Source organism: Papaver somniferum, unplaced genomic scaffold (assembly GCF_003573695.1).
Source record: "Papaver somniferum cultivar HN1 unplaced genomic scaffold, ASM357369v1 unplaced-scaffold_10, whole genome shotgun sequence".
NCBI classification, from domain to species: domain Eukaryota; kingdom Viridiplantae; phylum Streptophyta; class Magnoliopsida; order Ranunculales; family Papaveraceae; genus Papaver; species Papaver somniferum.
In genome coordinates this window covers 19,166,916-19,189,417 of record NW_020618825.1, presented here as the reverse complement: position 1 = coordinate 19,189,417, position 22,502 = coordinate 19,166,916, and the positions used below count along the sequence as shown (strand labels likewise).

Below are 22,502 nucleotides of genomic sequence, written 5' to 3'. Positions count from 1 at the left end.
GCAGTTATAGCAAACACGGTTCTTAAAGGCAATACGAAAAAGAAGTCCTCTTCGTTAAAGGCAGCAGCATGGATGGAGAGAAATAAGCCCAGAGATATAAGAGAAAAGAACAAGGAAAACCCTACATAATAAATAAATGGTCTAAAATCTTGGTTCTTGAGTAAGACTGGGCGACCCGACGTTGAGTTATTTCCCCCAGGTACGGCGAAGGCGGATGCAAACATCACAGTTGCTATTAGAGCTGATATTAACATATAATTATTTGATCCTTCTTTTAACCATTTCTCACATTGTAATCTAAGATCTTTATGAGTTTCAGTGTATACTTGGTGAGCATATTGGTTATTGCAATTCTTCATTATAAGCATATGCGGTGGAAGCATACGTTTTACCCGCTGCATACAACCCAACAATAATGATTATGCATATAGTTGTGTGTGAATATCTATATATGAATCATTAGCATTATATCTTAACATATCTGAAACCAAACACATTCCCACTGCATCCATTGTGCTGCTCCGCGAACGTGCCATGGTTTATGTTTTCCAAGCTTAGCAGCAGCATGCAGTGGGGTGTTACCATCTCTATCAATCCCAGTGACCAAAATTTCCAAGTTCCTCTTTGAAATAGTTGACAATGTCTTCAAGAAATCTATTATGGGCTCATGTCTGTATTCCGCCGCTAAGTGCAACAAATTCCTTCCAGCATCTTCATCACAAAATTCAATTGATTTGGGATATACTTCAATTATTTCTTTGAGCATCTCTACAATACCCAACTTAGTTGCCAAGATAATTGGCCTTTCTCTAACTCTGTAAGTGTTAACCCTTGTTGTTATTGCTGACAACGGATGTCGGTTTTCGAGGTTATTGTACTTGTCATCCCACCCATGGGGAATATCGGCGCCATAACCCGTCGTCCATTGACCACAGTCTTTTTCAAGTAACTTCCTGAGGAGTTGTATTGCATAATTGTGCTTCTGCTTTGCACTGTAAATGAGTTTGAGGACTGGAAAACCTGCATTAGTTCAGGATGTAGTTGATAGTCAATTAGACATTGCTGGAATATGAGTAACACATTATTGTGCTCTCAATTGGTATTGCTGTGAGTTTTTAGCTAATAAAACTTGAAGTAAAGATTCTTTGTTTCATGTAGACTCATGAGAATACGAAGTTTCTAGATATCGTGTTCAAGGATGCAAATATCGACATTCTCGTAAATGAGCATGTTCATGTTATATGAATTTCTAGCTACCTCTACATAGCCGTCTGAAGTAATGCTTGAATTTCTCATTAAATGAAGAATCTGGTTGTACTGTTGTTGTATGAGTAGTTGCATTACGTGTCTCATAATTGTCGATTGGGATATCTGAATTAAAAAGTAAATGAATCAAACAAAGAAGTGGTGAGATGTGAGGCATATATTGGAACCTCTTTATATTTAATGGTAAAAGTCGTCTAAAAGATGTAAGTTGGACTTACATGCGTATGTAATAGCTGCCGCGATCTCGGTGAAAACAAATGGTGTGGCCCCAAAGTAATTGTGAAAGTAGGTTGTTCCACTCTTGAAAGAAGAAGGTGACTGCGCTAAAATATGCATAGCCGTGGCGCCATCACCATTTGTATATGAAGCAGGGTCAGGGTAAATCTCCATGATCTCCATTGCGACATCTGATATTTTGACAAATAAGTAAGTCGTAAAAACATAAATAACCTGGTCATACGAATACATAAAATATGCATCTAATCATTTACTATACAGGCTACTAGCTAGGTAGTAAGAAGTCCTGCTTCATTAATGATGGGTCTGGCAAACGAAACTGCCACTAGTCATGGGTACTACTGATGCTCACCAGGTCAAGCTACAAATCAACACATTGCAGTGCACAAACTTCTTAAATCAGCTCGGAAAAAAATGAACTGTCAATTGTACTATGCGAAACTCGGTATCAACCACAACTTGTAAGTGTTGAAAAAGGGAAAGATAATATAAATAAGCAAGGGCAGCATGAATAACAGTGTGAAAACGGCACAACCTATACGAGTTTATAGTTTTTGTTACCATAAGATTTCACAAGAACAACAGCATGAAGAATTGTTGAGCCATCAGTCCTCATTGTTAACGGGCCAACCATTGATGTGGATATGCTTCTGATTCCACAATTATTAGCAGTTGTATCTAGAAATAACAACATATCTTTGTGCCCATACATTGCTGCCCAGTATATAGGTGTCTCACCATTTAAGTTGGGAACTGATATCAACACTTGATCTCCTCCATTATCTAATTCTTTCTCTAAGATTAACATAGCCATCTCCACGATTCCGGTGCTGGCTGCCTCATGTAATACTGTGTTCCCCTTGTTATTAGTCACCGATAACAACACTTTTGCTGCGGGCATTATTCTCAACAGCTGTTTCAAAACGTCAGTTCGGCGGCATTGTGCACACATGTGAAGAATGGTATCCCCTGTAACATCACTAACTAGAGCGTTGCTGGTGATCTTCCATATTGATAATATTAACGTTCTTTGTTGTCCTTTTCGATATCCATATTATTGCATGATGATTCCACTTGCTGCAAGTTATAAAAGTTTATGATGTCATTCCATTCCCCTCTTAGTGCTGCCCTCATCACATCGAAGTACCCATTAGAGGCTGCAGCATTATCCATCACTAATCACTTGGATGCTCGTTTTGATATGTTTCTCTATTTTTTGTATGCTATTCTGCTGGTGACAAACGCTACCTAAAAGGTCTCTTCAATTGTTGATCAATTTCTTATTACGCATAATTCCGACAATTTCCCGAGAAAAAGAGGCAGATGTGGGGTATTTTATTATTATTTGCGTGCCATATGGGCAAATGCTACCTAAAAGGCATAGGTAGGGTAGTATCAAAAACATCTGATAACCTAGTATAATTAAAACACAAGGAATGAAGGAAACATGCACTCACATGCCAACATAATCCGAATGCTGCTTTTCCTTTATTTTAAAGTATGAAAAGCTTATTCCAAAGCAATTCTGTGCACCAAAGTATTCATTCCTAAACATAGGGTTTACAATTTCTTGCATTCTAGTAGACGGACATTAAAATCGCTTATATGGTGGAAGATATTGAAAGGGTGTTTGAATGCATTCTGACAATTATTTTTTGAATTAATTAATCTGAAAAGTCATCGGTTAATTTGGGAACATAATTTCAGAATGATTTCTAAAATTTTATTTTTTATGAATTGAAAGTATGACAGTTGGGGTTGACTTCTGCTTTCGACTACCGTCAAAAGAGTATGTATGGTAAAGCTTATATTTGAACGAAAAGTAAATGAATATCAAGATTAAAGGGAAAGAAATAAAACGGTAGAAAATTAACCCATTGAGCGTAATAAATAGAATTGGCACATTGTTGTTGTGCAAGATATGGTTCTATGCACCCATGCTTTTTCTATTTACCACCCATTTTAATTCACACCTCTAACCATCTTATTTACCACTTATAGTCCTGTTGACTTTTTATTTACACCCACTATCTAAAACCACCCAACTATACACCTAGATAAATCAAAGTTCTAATTTTTGTTCCAATTCTTCGTTCTTCATCTCCACCTGCCAGCCAGCACCTCCTCTACTCCGTTTCCACCAACCTGCCACCACTTTCAATAATTTCCCTTTTCTTCTTTTTTTTTTTTTTCCTGTATTTCTTGATAAATTTCTTGATCTTGTTGCACAACACATAAAACGATCCCCTTGGATTGTTCTTCATCACCAATAATTTCTTCAATTGAATCAAGTTTCCATGGAAGAAGAAGACATGATAGGGATCGTAATAGTTATAGTCAAATTTAATTTGACTTTTGTAGGTGGTAAATAGAAAAAGTAGAATTGAAAACTAGAACTATTTTAGAAATTGTGAGGCAGGTGGTAAATAGGAAAAGTGTGGTGGTAAATAGGTGAAACCCTTTTCAGTTAACACAGTATGAATGCTAGCGCTTAAATTGAAAGAAGGTGGATGCAACTAGCAAGAAAAAGAAAACAATTATGGTGCCGGTGTCACTGTAGTACAGTGGTAAAATCTTTGGGTGATGATATCAGTGACCCGAGTTCAAAACTCGGCAGCATCAAAATTCTTTACCGATCAAAAAAAAAAACAATGGTCCAAAAGTAGCCATTAATCGAGTAATAAGTGGAATAGGTGCATGTCCACAACTCGCGCATGGAGCGAATTTTGCGATGTTTTCTGAACTAATACGGTTATAATATGAGCCTAGTACGAGAGTGTACTTAATGCTGTGCTTGCCAGACGCAGTATTTGTCTATTGTGTGGACGAGAGTGTACTACATAATGTATTCTGCCGGACCACGTATACAGGGAAACAAAGGAACACAAGAGACTGCTTCATGCGTTATTAGCTATTAGAGCCTCTCCAATGGAATGTGTGTTAAGAACAAAGTTCTAATCCACGTAGGATCCATAACAATATTTATAAAAAATTATCTCCAACCCATTGATGTGAAGATGATGTGGCAAAAAAAAAGTTAGACATCCTCTAGGTGAACCTCTAGTTTTAGACATTCACTTAGAGGATGTCTTCCCATACTAGTCACATTTTTGTTAATAAAAGTCAATGAAAAATAAAAATGGAAAGGATTCTAACCAATTATATGCCTACAAATAAGTAAACACATAATTGAGCATTTTATGGATTGGAGATAAAAATTTATTTTTCTTAATATTTAGGATTTTATACTCAAAGGATGTCTTAGAAGTGATGCACCTATGAAATATTCACATTCACCATTGAAGAAGCTCTTAGAAGCTACTTTGCGCACCTAGATCTTTATTATTCTTAAAAACGTGGTGATTCTCCTTAAAGGTACGTAAGGTTTTCTCATACCATAACACCCAAGTTACAACGGAAGGAATATGATTCCAGATTTCACTAATTCTTAAGACAGTCGACCAGCATTTTGCGAAAGTGTATATGGATTTAGGGAAGCACCAACCCCTATCATAAGTAGTGAGCAAAGACCACACTTTGAAAGCTACTTTACAGTGCAGAAGTAGATGGTCAGCAGATTTATTTGCAACACCACAGAATACAACAATCATCCAACAAGACTCTCTTTCTTCACAACACATCAATTGTATTTAACCTACCATGAGTTAACCATAAGAAAAACGCTACCTTTGGAGGAATACTTGAGTTCAAATAAAAGAGGGAGGGAACTTAGCAACACCTTCTTCTTTAATGAGTTTCGGATATAAAGACTTGACAGAAAATCCACCCGCGCTTCTAATTGATCATCTTCTAGTATCTAGATAGTTGTCTAGCTAGCTAGGCGGGGAGGGGAAGTGTCGATTCTGAAACCTCTATCTCTTAAAATAAACGAAAAATGGGTCATTTGTCCAAATATTTTCAAAACATGGTTCAAATGGACAAGTAAAAATTAATATGGGTGAAATGGACAAAAAAATAGCAAGGATGAAAATGGATTCATCCTGGCTTAAACTTAAAAAATAGCAAGGATGAAACTGGATGCATCCTATGTAAATTAAAAATAAGAAAAAGTACTTGAAAATGGATAGGATGAAACTGTCTACATCCTGGCTATTTTTATATTTTTGTCCATTTAAACAGTATCAAAATCGAAGTGTCCTTTTCATCCAGGAATTATTGGTTTTGGTCTTTTTAACCAATTTTGTGTAAAATAAATCATTTATAGATACCGGTTAAATGATACAGTAATTCCTTTTTTAATTGGTTATAAATTTATGATACGCAAAAACAATTTTCATTATAAAAACCCAATATATAATTTTCTAGCTAGCTAACCTTGTCACTTTGTTATGGGCTTACCATTGCAAATCAACATTTCAAATCGTTTAAAACTCATATTTTGTCGTAATTTTTCTTTGTGTTTCAAGTTACAATATAACATGGCCGTTATGTGGAAAGCTTACTGTATTTTCCAAGTAAAAATGTTGAAATGCCAATACCTTAATCACCGATTAGATTCTAAATTAATTGTTTAAATATATCTTTAAAGTAAATAGACTTTTGAGTGACAAATAAGTTCCATTCTTCACATACCTTTTTGTCGAGAAGTTCCACCGGTTCCTTGAGTAGTTCTTCTATTTGTATGATGAATCGCCATGAAGTCCTTGAGCTCAACTACACTTTATATCCTAGTCCGAGATCTTAGCTATAATAGACTAGAAATCAAGACTTATAGTTTTGATCACTAATATTGACAAACATGCTTGAGATAGCAACGCATGCGAGTTCGACCGAGCAATGCTCTAACACCTGCAAGCTGGGTGTGCCTCGTTTTGTTTCTGATTATGTGTTTAACCACAATTATAGTTAACCGAAGTTAGCCATATGAACACTTTTGTCTTAACCATATTCATCTAACACTTCTAGATCAAACATGATGATTATCAAGAACATTAAGCCACGGTTTGCAAATATTGCATTTCTTAATTCATAAATGTTTTAGTTCATGAGTATGAGAATCATACTTGACCGATTTTAGAACTTAACCACTGTGTTCATGAGTATGAGAATCATCCAATCTGATATTTGGCATCTCAAACCTCACCTGGACGAGAATTGGGTCTGTATATGGTAATCCTGCAACCTAACTTCTATAATATAGGTTGCAGAATCATCCAATCTGATATATTTCAAATCTCAAACCTCACCTACTTACCTGGACGGGAACATTGATTTGGTTTGTATATGGTAATCCTGCAACCTAACTACCATAGTATAGATTGCAGAATCACCCAATTGGATATATATTTGAAATCTCAAACCTCACCTGGACGAGAACATTGGGTTTGTTATGGTAATCTTGCAACCTGATTACCATAATATAGGTTGCAGAATCAACACAAGATCCATCCAATCTGATATTTGACATCTCAACTTCACTTGGAAGAGAACATTGGGTATGTATATGGTAATCTTGCAAACTGAGTATGCCTTGTTTTGTTTCCGATTATGTGTTTGACCATAAATTTGACTAACTTGACAACAAATTTGACCAACTTGTCCACAATTTGACCAACTTGTCCACAATTTTGACCAACTTTACCTCGATACGGACGCCTTTGACTTAGATATTTTGAGAGAAAACCAAATATCTCCTCTATTATTGTACTCTTCTCTCTTGTCCGAAAAAGTAAGGCTTCAATTTGGGTCTGAAATTTCGTTCCCTCTCAAATCCCCACTCTGATACATCTTTTAGATTCCAATTCGCTCTCAAATTTAAAAGACCTTTTCTTATTGCCTCTCAAATTTGATAAACCTTTTCTTATTCCCTCTCAACTTTCAATTCCCCCCTTCTCAAATTTTCAGAATGATTTCAAATCTAATCCTTCTCTATAAACACAGGGAGATGAAGATCTTAATTTCTTTCCCTTCATTCTTACCATACTCCTTTGCAATTCTCACTTTCTTCTTTCATACCTCTTACCCCGCATACATCTCTGTACCTCATTCATTCTCCAGAGGTAATCTATGTAGCTTTTACTTTCGAATATTTATTTCAAATTAGGGTTTCTTTTTTGTTGGTTGGTATCTTCTTTATAGATTTTTTTGTATGTTGTTATTTACTGCTTTGCAATTGTTGGTATTTGGTTGTTATCTCTTTCCATAGATTACAACCAAACTCAGGGATTCTACATGGTTATGAAGTTTTTCTTCATAGGTTGTTGATAGACACATTTTTGTGTCCGATTTGTCTCGATTCTATATATTGTCAGGGCTCATTTTTGTACTTATTATGGTGTTTTATTTATTTGTAGGTATTTTTGGCCAATAAACATTTTTGGAAAAATTGGCTCGAAAAGTTGTCGGAAAGCACTCGGAAGACATTTGCTATTCGGACTCTCACTTTGGATAAGGGGTAACCTAATTACTAAGGGGAATCTCATTTCCAGGCAGTTACTAATCACACCCCTACTCTGGATAAGGGGCAACCATCTTCAACATTTCAAAAACCGGGTTTTTGGCGGGAAATAAGGTCCAGTGAAGAACAGTTTTGGAAATCGTGATTTGGAGGAGTTTGAGGTCGATTAAACCTCTGATTTTCATAGGATAGACTCCCTATGGGTCTAGGAATCTGATATGGGTGTTTGAATCGATTAGACTGGGCTCAATCGACGGATTTTTCTCACAACAGAAAATATGGAAAGTCACGTGTGTGACCTGTTTTAGGGAGTTTTAGAGAGATTAAAGCACTGTAAACCTTCCCAAAGATTTGTATCTATCTAAGGAAGAGTTTAGAATAAAAAGGAAAGCTCAGAAACGCGTAAAAATTCTAAAACAAGAAATTGCCGCAACTTGGCCGTGAAGAGAATGAAAGAGATTTTGAAAGATTTGGGAGAGATTTAATCGGTATTTTTGTTATAAATAGATGTCTTGGGTCATATAGAAGAGGTGTCGAGAGTTTGGGAACCTAAGGAGAGCCAGAGAAGAAAAAAATCAGAGCTTTACCAAACTCTGTTTCTGCTGCTGCTGTTGCTGAAGAGGAAGAACGCAAAAGAACATTGACACACGGGAAACAGTCGCAGAACAGTGTCGTTGTTTAACAGCTGAAGAACATTAAGCTGTGCAGGGCAGTCGTATTCTAGGGTCTTAAAATAAGCGACAAAGCAACAGTTTTTCTGTAACAGTTCCATTGTAACAGCTGTTTTGCAACACCAATACACTGTTGTAAACAGTCTGTGTTATTAGTTTTCACTCTTTTAATCATCTTTTGAGCAAAAAATACATATTTTGAGATCATGATTAATATGAGGAGCTAAACCCCATTGCTGAGGCGATAGAGGAAGCTATTTTTCCAACAAAAAGTGGTATATTCTATTTTATCTTTTTATTTGCAATAATTATATGATTATTTGCCTTGAACTATTATTGAATATGATTTTTATTTGAGTGATTGTGATCTATTTTGATGGAGTATGCTTAGTTTTAAGACTTTTGATGCTTCATACTTGGTATTTACAATTATTACTTTTGAAAATCTACTTGTTGCAATATTTTAGAATCAAATTAAACAAGAAAATTGCATAAATATAAGTATTGGTTTAATCACTTTGAACTTGGAAAATAGTGGAATCTTAGCCTCAGTGTTTCTTTTAGTATTGATATCATATTTGATTGAGTTTGCTATAATTTTTAGTGAGTTTTCTATTTTATTATTAGAATTTAAGTCTAATTAATATCCTTCGCAAGTCTGAGAATCGAACCACTTTTACCACTATCTACAAATCACATCAATTTTTTGCGCCGCCGACGCGGACTTGTTTTTACGGTTTTAGATTTATTTATTTTTATTTATTTATTTATTTATTATTATTTTTGTCCTTTTTTATGTTTTTGGGTATTTATCGTGTGTCTACAGGTTCTGGATCATAAAGAAAATTGAGCCAAGGAGTTTGGTGATTTCATAAAGACTTGGAGCTAAAGATTAAAGCAAAAAGAACAAAAAAGAAGACAATTTTATTTTAAACAAAACTGTATTAGGGTTTATTATTTGTAATTTTTCTTTATTTTTTTGGACTTTTGGACCTTGGGACATTATTTTTTTCATTACTCTACGGAAGGGTACTTTAAATATAAATTGTTTGCAGAGAAGGAGGAAAATTACGATATTGTCTCTGCACCTTGGGTTCGTACACTAGACATCGGAGTCAGTGGCCCGAGTCGACTACAACTGATTCATCCCCCGTCTGGAACGGGAGGTAAGATTCTAAACACTCGTGAATCCCCTGTCAGCGAGTTACTGGACTCCTTCGTATGCATATATGTTGAGGACTGAATACGGACATTTATTTTTCTAGTAAAGGGCAAGGCCTGGCCATACAAGATAAGGGTTCGGATTTCATCATCGTTCTCTTCTTGCCCGCTTTAGGAACACGTAACCTTCGCGAACCTAAGCCTAAAATTTTGACTAGAACGAGACCGATAGGGTAACGATCTTAACAGAAAAGTCATTCGAAAAATATTGGTTACTCTTTTAAGCATACTTCGAAGTTCTTGACGGTTTCTGTAAGTTGAATGCGTGACTGCGTCGCCTTGTAATACCGGTGAGGCCTTGGGTATCAAAGCTCCACCGAGATTCCCTCGCCTCTATTCAACTTACGTTAACTCAGATTGATTCGAGAGGGGTTTGCTTAAATTGTAACGAATTCCCGTTTGAAGGATTAGAAGCTGGTCTAGAAACAATCTAAGTGGAGCCATCATGCTTTTTGTTTGCTAGAAATCAATAGGTTTGATTTGAATGAGTCAGCCTTGATCTGTGTTTGCTTACCCTTCCAATTTAGAAAATTTTGTTGTATGCCTGAACGTAAAAGAGACGCACTAGGTAGATTTGTTAAAGAGAAACCTAGTAGTTCGAAGCGTCTCGATTACCTTAATCTAGAAAGTCTGTCTTTTGAAGATTCTGTTTTTGAACGTTCTTTGACTGAGGAGAGAATACCTGTTGCTCTGATAGCGCCAGAAATGACAACTTTGAAAGCTTTGTTGAATCCAACTCGGACTACCCGTCCTTCGTGTATTAAGTTAGCTGAAACGGAGGCACCCTATGAACTGAAACCTGGGACCTTACAGATGCTCCCAATCTTTTTAGGGAAAGAAAATGAAAACCCTTATTACCATGTTAGGGATTTTGAGGAAATTTGTAGTACTCTAAGAATTAAAGGCTTAGATGATGATGCTTTGAAACTTAGGTTATTCCCATTTTCCCTGAAAGATAAGGCCAAGTCGTGGCTGTATAGTTTGGACTCCGAGTCAATTGAAACATATGAAAAACTTACATCTGCCTTTTTCAATAAGTTTTTCCCTGGGCACAAAACATCGTCTATTAGGACGCAAATATGCACATTTTCACAAAAAGAGGGAGAATCTTTATATAGGTATTTGGAAAGGTTCAATGATTTATTATCCCAGTGTCCTCATCATGGTTTTGAAAAGGTTAGGCTAGGTCAGATCCTTTATGTGGGTTTAGATTATTCTACAACGATCATGATTGAGTCTCTATGAAATCGCCGAAAAAACCCAGCAATGGGAAAATAGTAGGGCACCCAGAAAACTATTCTTTTAAGTAGAAGAAACGTTAATAGGTTAGAAGAAGGCTATCAATCAGATGCCAAAACTGCTGCTATAGCAAAAAGGATAGAAGTCTTAGAAGTGGGCCAGACTAGTGGTAGAGTGGAGCCTTTTTGGGAAGACCAGAATATTGAAGAGCAGGCCAATGCTCTTTATAATAACACTAGATTTGATAACCGTCAAAAGATTGACCCATATTCAGAAACCTATAATCCTAGTTGGATAAACCATCCGAACTTTTCGTGGTCTAAGGGCCAAAGTCAAGGTCAGTTTAGTAATTTTAATGCTCCCCCAGGTTTTGGCTATACTAAGAATCCTTCAGGACTAGATCAGTTTCAGAATCAGTCAGATAAGAAAATCCTAAGTTCAGAGGAATCTCTCGCCTTGTTAACTCAGCAAACTGCAAAATTCCAGTTATCCGTAGAACAGAGTCTACAAGCTAGTAACAGGATAGGACAAGAAAATAGTCAGGCAAGTTAAAAACCCAGGTTGGTCTGATAAGTGATTCTTTGAGAGAAAAAGGTAAGTTTCCTAGTCAAACACAACCCAACCCTAGAGGAGTTCATGAATTAGTTGCAAAACCATCGGATCAATTGAATGTTGTTAGAACCCTTAGAAGTAGTAGGGTTGTAGACAATAAGGTAACCATGCCATATAGTGAACATACTGTAGTTCACCTCTCAGGATCTCACCTCTCAGAACCAGTAGCTGAAGAGACTGATAAAGTTTCTGATGATGTGACTTCGGTTCCTGAAAGGTATTATTTTAGGCATAGATCCCTATTTCCTCAGCTATTAGTACCAACAAAGAAGGAATCGAACTTTAATGACATAGTGGAGGTTTTTAAGCAAGTTACCATAAACCTTCCGTTATTAGATGCAATTAGGAAAATTCATGCTTATGCCAAGTTCCTTAAGGATATGTGTACGCGAAAGCGAAAACTTAACGTCCATAAGAAAGCCTTTTTAGCTAGTCATGTAAGTTCAATCATTCAGAACACCACAACTCCAAAGTACAAGGACCCGCGTTCTCCTACCATTGCTTGCACAATAAGTAACTTCCGGGTAGAAACAGCTTTACTTGACTTAGGAGCCAGTGTGAACTTACTGCCATTCCATGTATACTTACAGCTAGGAATTGGTGAAATGAAACCTACTCATATGACACTGCAGTTAGATGATAGGTCTGTTAAAATCCCTCGAGGTGTTATCGAGGATGTTCTTATTGAGTTCGACAAGTTTATTTATCCAGTGGATTTCGTGGTCCTAGATACCCAACCTGTCCCTGACCCAGAGAACCAGATACCTGTGATTTTAGGTCGCCCATTTTTAGGTACGTCTAATGCGATCATTAACTGTCGAAATGGTGTGATGAGTTTATCTTTTGGTAATATGACTATGGAGATGAACATTTTTAATGTCAGTAAGCAACCTCATGAGCTAGATGACACATGTGTTGAGGAGGTGAACATGATAGAATCCTTAGTTCAGGAGTCATTACCAAACATCTTGTCTGAAGACCCATTAGAAAGTTGTCTGATTTTGACGATGATAGCACTATTGAACAGGTGAATGTTCTATTAGATTATACCCCTGTGTTAGACACTGATAGATGGAAAGCTAGGTTCGAACCGTTACCAGTTTCTGAGACTACCCTAATTCCATCTTTATAAGAGCCCCCAAAGTTGGACTTTAAACCACTACCCGATACTCTAAAGTATGTGTTTTTAGGCCCATCTGAGACTTTACCTGTGATTGTAGCTTCCAATTTGGATAGTGATCAGGAAAGTAGGCTAATAATGTACTTCAAGACGCTAAGGAAGCTATAGGGTGGACTATAACGGACATTAAGGGTATAAGTCCTACTGTGTGTATGCATCAGATTCATTTGGAGGAAGACTCCAAACCTTCTAGGGAGATGCAACGTCGACTGAACCCTAACATGAAAGAGGTAGTTCGAAAAGAGGTGCTGAAGTTGTTAGATACGGGTATTATTTACCCAATTTCAGACAGTAAGTGGGTCAGTCCTGTTCAGGTTGTCCCCAAGAAATCAGGTATCACTGTAGTCCAGAATGATAATAATGAATTAATCCCAACCCGAGTGACCGCGAGATGGCGTGTGTGTATTGACTATAGGAAATTGAACAAGGTCACAAGGAAGGATCACTTTCCCCTTCCTTTTATCGACCAAATGCTAGAGCGATTAGCTGGACATAGTCACTATTGCTTCTTAGATGGCTTCTCCGGTTATAATCAGATCGTTATTGCCCCAGAAGACCAAGAGAAAACCACTTTTACATGTCCCTTTGGTACCTTTGCGTATAGACGCATGCCTTTCGGGCTATGTAATGCCCCTGCAATTTTTCAGCGTTGTATGATGAGCATATTTTCTGATATGGTAGAACGGTTCTTAGAGGTCTTTATGGATGATTGTTCAGTGTTTGGTTCATCTTTCGATGAGTGCTTGCATCATTTGACATTAGTGTTGACTATGTGTAAGGAAAAAAATTTAGTGCTTAATTGGGAAAAATGCCATTTCATGGTTAAATCAGGAATTGTATTAGGGCACATCGTCTCTTCAAAGGGTATAGAGGTAGACAAAGCCAAAGTTGACCTTATTAAGACTTTACAGGTCCCAAAAACCGTAAAATATATTAGGTCATTCCTAGGGCATGCAGGTTTTACCGTCGATTCATTAAGGATTTTAGCTTGATTTCTAGACCTCTTTGCAATTTGCTTGCAAAAGATGTTAAGTTTGTCTTTGATGATGCTTGTTTAGGCTTTTGAGAAGCTTAAAACTTTATTCACTACTGCCCCGATAGTCCAGGCACCTAACTGGAACCCACCCTTTGAGATTATGTGTGATTCTTCACTTTATGCTATAGGCATCGTTTTAGGACAACGAGAAAACAAATTACTTCATGTGATTTATTATGCTAGCAAAACTCTGAATGATGCCCAACTGAACTACACAACTATCGAGAAGGAACTTTTAGCCATCGTGTTTGCCTTGGATAAGTTTAGGTCTTACCTATTAGGTTCTAAGATCATAATCTATACAGATCATGCTGCTTTGAAATACCTTTTATCTAAGAAGGATACCAAACCTAGATTGATTAGATGGATCCTATTGTTACAGGAATTTTCCCCAGACATTAGAGACAAAAAGGGTGCAGAAAATGTAGTAGTGGACCACTTGTCTAGGCTAGTTGTTAGTTCCCCTAGTGATTCCCTTCCTATAAGGGATAGCTTTCCTGATGAACAATTGTTCTCTATTTTCCAATCACCTTGGTATGCAAATATAGTGAATTATCTTGTTACTGGTCGAACCCCTCAACATTGGGGTAAGAAAGATCTTTCTAGGTTTTTACCGAGGTTAAGTATTTCTTTTGGGACGATCCTTATCTGTTTAAGTATTGTCCGGACCAGATTATTAGGAGATGTGTATCTGAGAGCGACCAGTCTAGTATTATCTCCTTTTGTCATGAACATGCATGTGGGGGTCATTTTAGTACTAAGAAGACTGCTGCTAAGATTTTGCAGTGTAGATTTTACTGGCCTTTGTTGTTTAAAGATTCCCATAGTCATTGTGTTTATTGTGAGCGTTGCCAGAAGTTAGGAACCATTTCCCATAGAAATATGATGCCTTTGAATCCTATTTTAGTGATTGAGGTCCTTGATGTGTGGGGCATTGATTTTATGGGTCCATTTCCTATTTCGTTTGGTTATCTTTACATACTTGTCGCTGTAGACTATGTGTCTAAGTGGGTTGAGGCGGTTCCGTGTAAAACGAATGACCACAGGGTCGTAGTCCATTTTTTGAAAGAGAATATACTTACACGTTTTAATACGCCGCGAGCTATAATTAGTGATGGAGGTTCACATTTTTGTAATAGACCGTTTGCTCTTTTAATGAAACAATACGGTATTACCCATAAAGTAGCAACCCCATATCACCCTCAGACTAGTGGTCAGGTAGAGGTTTCCAATAGGGAAATTAAACATATTCTAGAGAAAACAGTTAATCCAAATAGGAAAGACTGGTCGTCGAGGCTTACTGATGCGTTATGGGCTTACCGTACTGCGTTTAAGAAATCCATTGGAATGTCACCTTATCGTTTAGTGTTTTGCAAGGCATGTCACCTGCCTGTTGAGTTATAGCATCGAGCCTATTGGGCTATTAAGAAATTAAAATTTTCACTTGACAAGGCAGGATCTCAAAGAAAGCTCCAGCTCAAGGAGTGTAAGAACAAAATGAAACTTGTGCATGATAGGAATATTTTACGAAAGTCATTTTCTCCAGGTCAAAAAGTTTTTCTGTATGACACTCATTTGCATCTATTCCCCGGGAAGTTGCGCTCTCGGTGGACCGGTCCTTTTGTGGTCCTTGCTGTTTTTCCTCATGGCGCTGTTGAGATTGAGACACCAGATGGTAGTAGTTCTTCGAAGGTTAACGGTCAGCGATTGAATCCCTTTTTTAGAGTCTTTTCCTACAGGTGATGTTGAGGAGGTCCCTCTGAAGGACCCTGTTTACCTTGATTAACCATCGAGGCGATTTTGTATGTTGTATAATATTTTTGTAGGTTTTTGGTTACACTTCACCCAGGTACTATCTTTACGACTTCTCTCTTTACTATTTCCTCATGTTACTTATATTTTTGGTACTGTTGTTTGATTAGAAACATTGAGGACAATGTTAGATTTAAGTTTGGGGGTGGGGTAGAACTTTTTGTTACCTTTTCGTTGCAATAAATAAACTCCAGAGCCTAGAAATTTATCCCTATTAAGGATGTCACTAACCAATCTAAGTGGATGAAAGCATTTTGGTTGTAGGAGTTGAGGAACCAATCTGACTAGATGACAACATCTAAAGAGTCTATTCATAAAAGCACAGAGCTCAGGTGTTAGAAATAACATGATAGTTTCACCATATCTCGTTGAGTCCTTTTCACTTCTGTTTTTATTTTGTTTTGTTTTTAAACTATGTTTCTCTAAGTGATTAGGTGGGGCTCACGATTCAAGTTGTTACCAATGCTAGGGTGAATTAGAGTGAGTTAGGATTTTATTTGTATTTTATTTTTGCTCGAGGACTAGCAAATAATAGGTTTGGGGGTATTTGATAGACACATTTTAGTGTCCGATTTGTATCGATTCTATATATTTTTAGGGCTCATTTTTGTACTTATTATGGTGTTTTATTTATTTGTATGTATTTTTGGCCAATAAATATTTTTGGAAAAAATTGGCTCGAAAAGTTGTCGGAAAGCACCCGGAGGACATTTGTTATTCGGACTCTCACTTTAGATAAGGGGAAACCTAATAACTAAGGGACATCCCATTTCCAGGCAGTTGCTAATCACACCCCTACTCTGGATAAGGGGCAACCATCTTTAACTTTTCAAAAACCAGGTTTTTGGCGGGAAAATAGGTGCAGTGAAGAACAGTTTTGGCAATCGTGATTTGGAGGAGTTTGAGGTCGATTAAACCTTTGATTTTCATAGGATAGACTCCTTATGGGTCTAGGAATCTGATATGGGTGTTTAAATCGATTAGACTGGGCTCAATCGACGGATTTTTCAGAAAATATGGAAAGTCACGTGTGTGACCTGTTTTAGGGAATTTTAGAGAGATTAAAGCACTGTAAACCTTCCCAAAGATTTGTATATATCTAAGGAAGAGTTTAGAATAAAAATCAAAGATCAGAAACGCGTAGAAATTATAAAACAAGAAATTTCCGCAACTTGGCCGTGAAGAGAAGGAAAGAGATTTTGGAAGATTTTGGAGAGATTTAATCGATATTTTTGATATAAATAGATGTCTTGGGTCATATAGAAGAGGTGTCGAGAGTTTGGGAACCTAAGGAGATCCAGAGAAGAAGAAATCAGAGCTTTACCAAACTCTGTTTCTGCTGCTGCTTCTGCTGAAGAGGAAGAACGCGTAGAACATTGACGCACAGGAAACAGTCGCAGAACAGTGTCGTTGTTTAACAGCTGAAGAACATTAAGTTGTGCAGGGCAGTCGTATTCTAGGGTCTTAAAATAAGCGACAAAGCAACATTTTTTCTGTAACAGTTCCAATGTAACAGCTGTTTTGCAACACCAATACACTGTTGCAAACAGTCTGTGTTATTACTTTTCGCTCTTTTAATCATCTTTTGAGCAACAAACACATATTTTGAGATCATGATTAATATGAGGAGCTAAACCCCATTGCTGAGGCGATAGAGGAAGCTATTTTTCCAACAAAAAGTGGTATATTCTATTTTATCTTTTTATTTGCAATAATTATATGATTATTTGCCTTGAACTATTCTTGAATATGATTTTTATTTGAGTGATTGTGATCTATTTTGATGGAGTATGCTTAGTTTTAAGACTTTTGATGCTTCATACTTGGTATTTACAATTATTACTTTTGAAAATCTACTTGTTGCAATATTTTAAAATCAAATTAAACAAGAAAATTGCATAAATATAAGTATTGGTTTAATAACTTTGAACTTGGAAAATAGTGGAATCTTAGCCTCATTGTTTCTTTTAGTATTGATATCATCTTTGAATGAGTTTGCTATAATTTTTAGTGAGTTTTCTATTTTATTATTAGAATTTAAGTCTAATTAATATCCTTCGCAAGTCTGAGAATCGAACCACTTTTACCACTATCTACAAATCACATCAATTTTTGGTGCCGCCGACGCGGACTTGTTTTTACGGTTTTTGATTTTTTTTTATTATTATTTTTGACCTTTTTTATGTTTTTGGGTATTTATCGTGTGTCTACAGGTTCTGGATCATAAAGAAAATTGAGCCAAGGAGTTTGGTGATTTCATAAAGACTTGGAGCTAAAGATTAAAGCAAAAAGAACAAAAAAGAAGACAATTTTATTTTAAACAAAACTGTATTAGAGTTTATTATTTTTGTAATTTTTCTTTATTTTTTTGGACTTTTGGACTTTTGTACTTTGGGACATTATTTTTTTTATTACCCTACGGAAGGGTACTTTAAATATAAACTGTTTGCGGAGAAGGAGGACAATTACGATATTGTCTCTGCACCTTGGGTTCGTACACTAAACATCGGAGTCAGTGGCCCGAGTCGACTACAACCGATTCATCCCCCGTCTGGAACGGGAGGTAAGATTCTAAACACTCGCGAATCCCCTGTCAGCGAGTTACTGGACTCCTTCGTATGCATATATGTTGAGGACTGAATACGGACATTTATTTTTCTAGTAAAGGGCAAGGCCTGGCCATACAAGATAAGGGTTCGGATTTCATCACCGTTCTATTCTTGCCCGCTTTAGGAACACGTAACCTACGCGAACCTAAGCCTAAAATTTTGACTAGAACGAGACCGATAGGGTAACGAGCTTAACAGGAAAGTCATTCGAAAAATATTGGTTACTCTTTTAAGCATAATTCGAAGTTCTTGACGGTTTTTGTAAGTTGAATGTGTGAATGCGCCGCCTTGTAATACCGGTGAGGCCTTGGTATCAAAGCTCCACCGAGCTTCCCTCGCCTCTATTCAACTTACGTTAACTCGGATTGATTCCAGAGGGGTTTGCTTAAATTGTAACGAATTCCCGTTCGAAGTATTAAAAGATGGTCTAGAAACAATCTAAGTGGAACCATCATGCTTTTTGTTTGCTAGAAATCAATAGGTTTGATTTGGTTGAGTCGGCCTTGATCTGTTTTTGCTTACCCTTCCAATTTAGAAAATTCTATTATATGCCTGAACGTAAAAGAGACGCACTAGGTAGATTTGTTAAAGAGAAACCTAGTAGTTCGAAGCGTCTCGATTACCTTAATCTAGAAAGTCCGTCTTTTGAAGAGTCTGTTTTTGAACGATCTTTGACTGAGGAGAGAATCCCTGTTGCTCTGATAACGCCATAAATGACAACTTTGAAAGCTTTGTTGAATCCAACTCGGACTACCCGTCCTTCGTGTATTAAGTTAGCTGAAACGGAGGCACCCTATGAACTGAAACCTGAGACCTTACAGATACTCCCAATCTTTTTAGTGAAAGAAAATGAAAACCCTTATTACCATGTTAGGGATTTTGAGGAAATTTGTAGTACTCTAAGAATTAGAGGCTTAGATGATGATGCTTTGAAACTTAGGTTATTCCCATTTTCCCTGAAAGATAAGTCCAAGTCGTGGCTGTATAGTTTAGACTCCGAGTCAATTGAGACATATGAACAACTTACATCTGCCTTTTTCAATAAGTTTTTCCCTAGGCACAAAACATCGTCTATTAGGACGCATATATGCACATTTTCACAACAAGAGGGAGAATCTTTATATAGGTATTTGGAAAGGTTCAATGATTTATTATCCCAGTGTCCTCATCATGGTTTAGAAAAGGTTAGGCTAGGTCAGATCCTTTATGAGGGTTTAGATTATTCCACAACGACCATGGTTGAGTCTCTATGCATTGGTGGATTTGAAAACCAAACTGTTGATGCGGCGATGGAATTTTTTAATGAAATCGCCGAAAAAAAAAGCAATGGAAAAATAGTAGGGCACCCCAGAAAACAATTCTTTTAAGTAGAGGAAACGTTAATAGGTTAGAAGGAGGCTATGAATCAGATGCCAAAATTGGTGCTATAGCAAAAAGGTTAGAAGTCTTAGAAGTAGGCCAGACTAGTGGTAGAGTGGAGCCTTTTTGGGAAGACCAGAATATTGAAGAGCAGGCCAATGCTCTTTATAATAACACTAGATTTCATAACCGTCAAAAGATTGACCCATATTCAGAAACCTATAATCCTGGTTGGAGAAACCATCCGAACTTTTCGTGGTCTAAGGGCCAAAGTCAAGGTCAGTTTAGTAATTCTAATGCTCCCCCAGGTTTTGGCTATACTAAGAATCCTTCAGGACTAGCTCAGTTTCAGAATCAGTCAGATAAGAAAATCCTAAGTTTAGAGGAATCTCTCGCATTGTTAACTCAACAAACTACATAATTCCAGTTATCCGTAGAACAGAGTCTACAAGCTAGTAACATGATAGGACAAGAAAATAGTCAGGCTATTTCCAAGTTAAAAACCCAGGTTGGTCTGATAAGTGATTCTTTGAGAGAAAAAGGTAAGTTTCCTAGTCAAACACAACCCAACCCTAGAGGAGTTTATGAATTAGGTTTAAAACCATCGAATCAATTGAATGCTGTTAGAACCCTTAGAAGTGGTAGGGTTATACACAATAAGGTAACAATGCCCGATAGTGAACATAGTGTAGTTCACCCCTAAAGATCTCACCTCTCAGAACCAGTAGATGAAGAGACTGATAAAGTTTCTGATGATGTGAATTCGGTTCCTGAAAGGTCTTATTTTAGGCCTGGAGCCCTATTTCCTCAGCTATTAGTACCAACAAAGAAGGAATCGAACTTTAATGACATAGTGGAGGTTTTTAAGCAAGTTACCATAAACCTTCCCTTATTAGATGCAATTAGGAAAATTCCTGCTTATGCCAAGTTCCTTAAGGATATGTGTACGCGAAAGCGAAAACTTAGCGTCCATAAGAAAGCCTTTTTAGCTAGTCACGTAAGTTCAATCATTCAGAACACCACAACTCCAAAGTACAAAGACCCAGGTTCTCCTACCATTGCTTGCACAATAGGTAACTTCCGGGTAGAAAAAGCTTTACTTGACTTAGGAGCCAGTGTGAACTTACTGCCATTCCATGTATACTTACAACTAGGATTTGGTGAAATGAAACCTACTCTGATGACACTGCAGTTAGCTGATAGGTCTGTTAAAATCCCTCGAGGTATTATCGAGGATGTTCTTATTGAGGTCGACAAGTTTATTTATCCAGTGGATTTCGTGGTCCTAGACACCCAACATGTCCCTGACCCAGAGAACCAGATACCTTTGATTTTAGGTCGCCCATTTTTAGTTACGTCTAATGCGATCATTAACTGTCGAAATGGTGTGATGAGTTTATCTTTTGGTAATATGACTATGGAGATGAACATTTTTAATGTCAGTAAGCAACCTCATGAGCTAGATGACACATGTGTTTAGGAGGTGAACATGATAGAAGCCTTAGTTCAGGAGTCATTACCAAACATCTTGTCTGAAGACCCATTAGAAAGTTTTCTATCCCATTTTGGTTTAGATTTTGAGGACGATAAAACAAGTGAATGCTCTATTAGATTCTACCCCTGTGTTAGACACTGATAGATAGAAAGCTAGGTTCGAACCGTTACCAGTTTCTGAGACTACCCTAATTCCATCTTTATAAGAGCCCCCAAAGTTGGACCTTAAACCACTACCCGATACTCTAAAGTATGTGTTTTTAGGCCCATCTGAGACTTTACCTGTGATTGTAGCTTCCAATTTGGATAGTGATCAGGAAAGTAGGCTAGTAAATGTACTTCAAGACACTAAGGAAGCTTTAGGGTGGACTATAGCATACATTAAGGGTATAAGTCCTACTATGTGTATGCATCAGATTCATTTGGAGGAAGACTCCAAACCTTCTAGGGAGATGCAACGTCGACTGAACCCTAACATGAAAGAGGTAGTTCGAAAAGAGGTGCTGAAGTTGTTAGATGCGGGTATTATTTACCCAATTTCAGACAGTAAGTGGGTCAGTCCTGTTCAGGTTGTCCCCAAGAAATCAGGTATCACTGTAGTCCAGAATGATAATAATGAATTAATCCCAACCCGAGTGACCGCGAGATGGCGTGTGTGTATTGACTATAGGAAATTGAACAAGGTCACAAGGAAGGATCACTTTCCCCTTCCTTTTATCGACCAAATGCTAGAGCGATTTGCTGGACATAGTCACTATTGCTTCTTAGATGGCTTCTCCGGTTATAATCAGATCGTTATTGCCCCAGAAGACCAAGAGAAAACCACTTTTACCTGTCCCTTTGGTACCTTTGCGTATAGACGCATGCCTTTCGGGTTATGTAATGCCCCTGCAACTTTTCAGCGTTGTATGATGAGCATATTTTATGATATGGTAGAACGGTTCTTAGAGGTCTTTACGGATGATTGTTCAGTGTTTGGTTCATCTTTCGATGAGTGCTTGCATCATTTGACATTAGTGTTGACTATGTGTAAGGAAAAAAATTTAGTGCTTAATTGGGAAAAATGCCATTTCATGGTTAAATCAGGAATTGTATTAGGGCACATCGTCTCTTCAAAGGGTATAGAGGTAGACAAAGCCAAAGTTGACCTTATTAAGACTTTACAGGTCCCAAAAACCGTAAAATATATTAGGTCATTCCTAGGGCATGCAGGTTTTTACCGTCGATTCATTAAGGATTTTAGCTTGATTTCTAGACCTCTTTGAAATTTGCTTGCAAAAGATGTTAAGTTTGTCTTTGATGATGCTTGTTTAGGCTTTTGAGAAGCTTAAAACTTTACTCACTACTG

The 22,502-nt window shown here is 37.2% G+C and overlaps 1 protein-coding gene and 2 pseudogenes across 1 annotated transcript; all 3 read right to left on the bottom strand.

Annotated features, from left to right (window-relative positions):
• Window positions 1-321: 321 nt before the first annotated feature.
• On the bottom strand, window positions 322-2,703 carry LOC113326022. Its single transcript, XM_026573835.1, has 4 exons — window positions 2,065-2,703; window positions 1,485-1,673; window positions 1,258-1,371; window positions 322-1,020 (listed from the first exon to the last, which is right to left on the bottom strand). The coding sequence occupies exons 1-4, from the start codon at window positions 2,453-2,455 to the stop codon at window positions 473-475; spliced, it is 1,242 nt and encodes a 413-aa protein (XP_026429620.1). The 5' UTR covers window positions 2,456-2,703; the 3' UTR covers window positions 322-472.
• An 8,179-nt stretch (window positions 2,704-10,882) lies between these two features.
• LOC113327442 lies at window positions 10,883-10,982 on the bottom strand (annotated as a pseudogene).
• An 8,396-nt stretch (window positions 10,983-19,378) lies between these two features.
• On the bottom strand, window positions 19,379-19,478 carry LOC113327457 (annotated as a pseudogene).
• Between the last annotated feature and the right edge of the window lie 3,024 nt (window positions 19,479-22,502).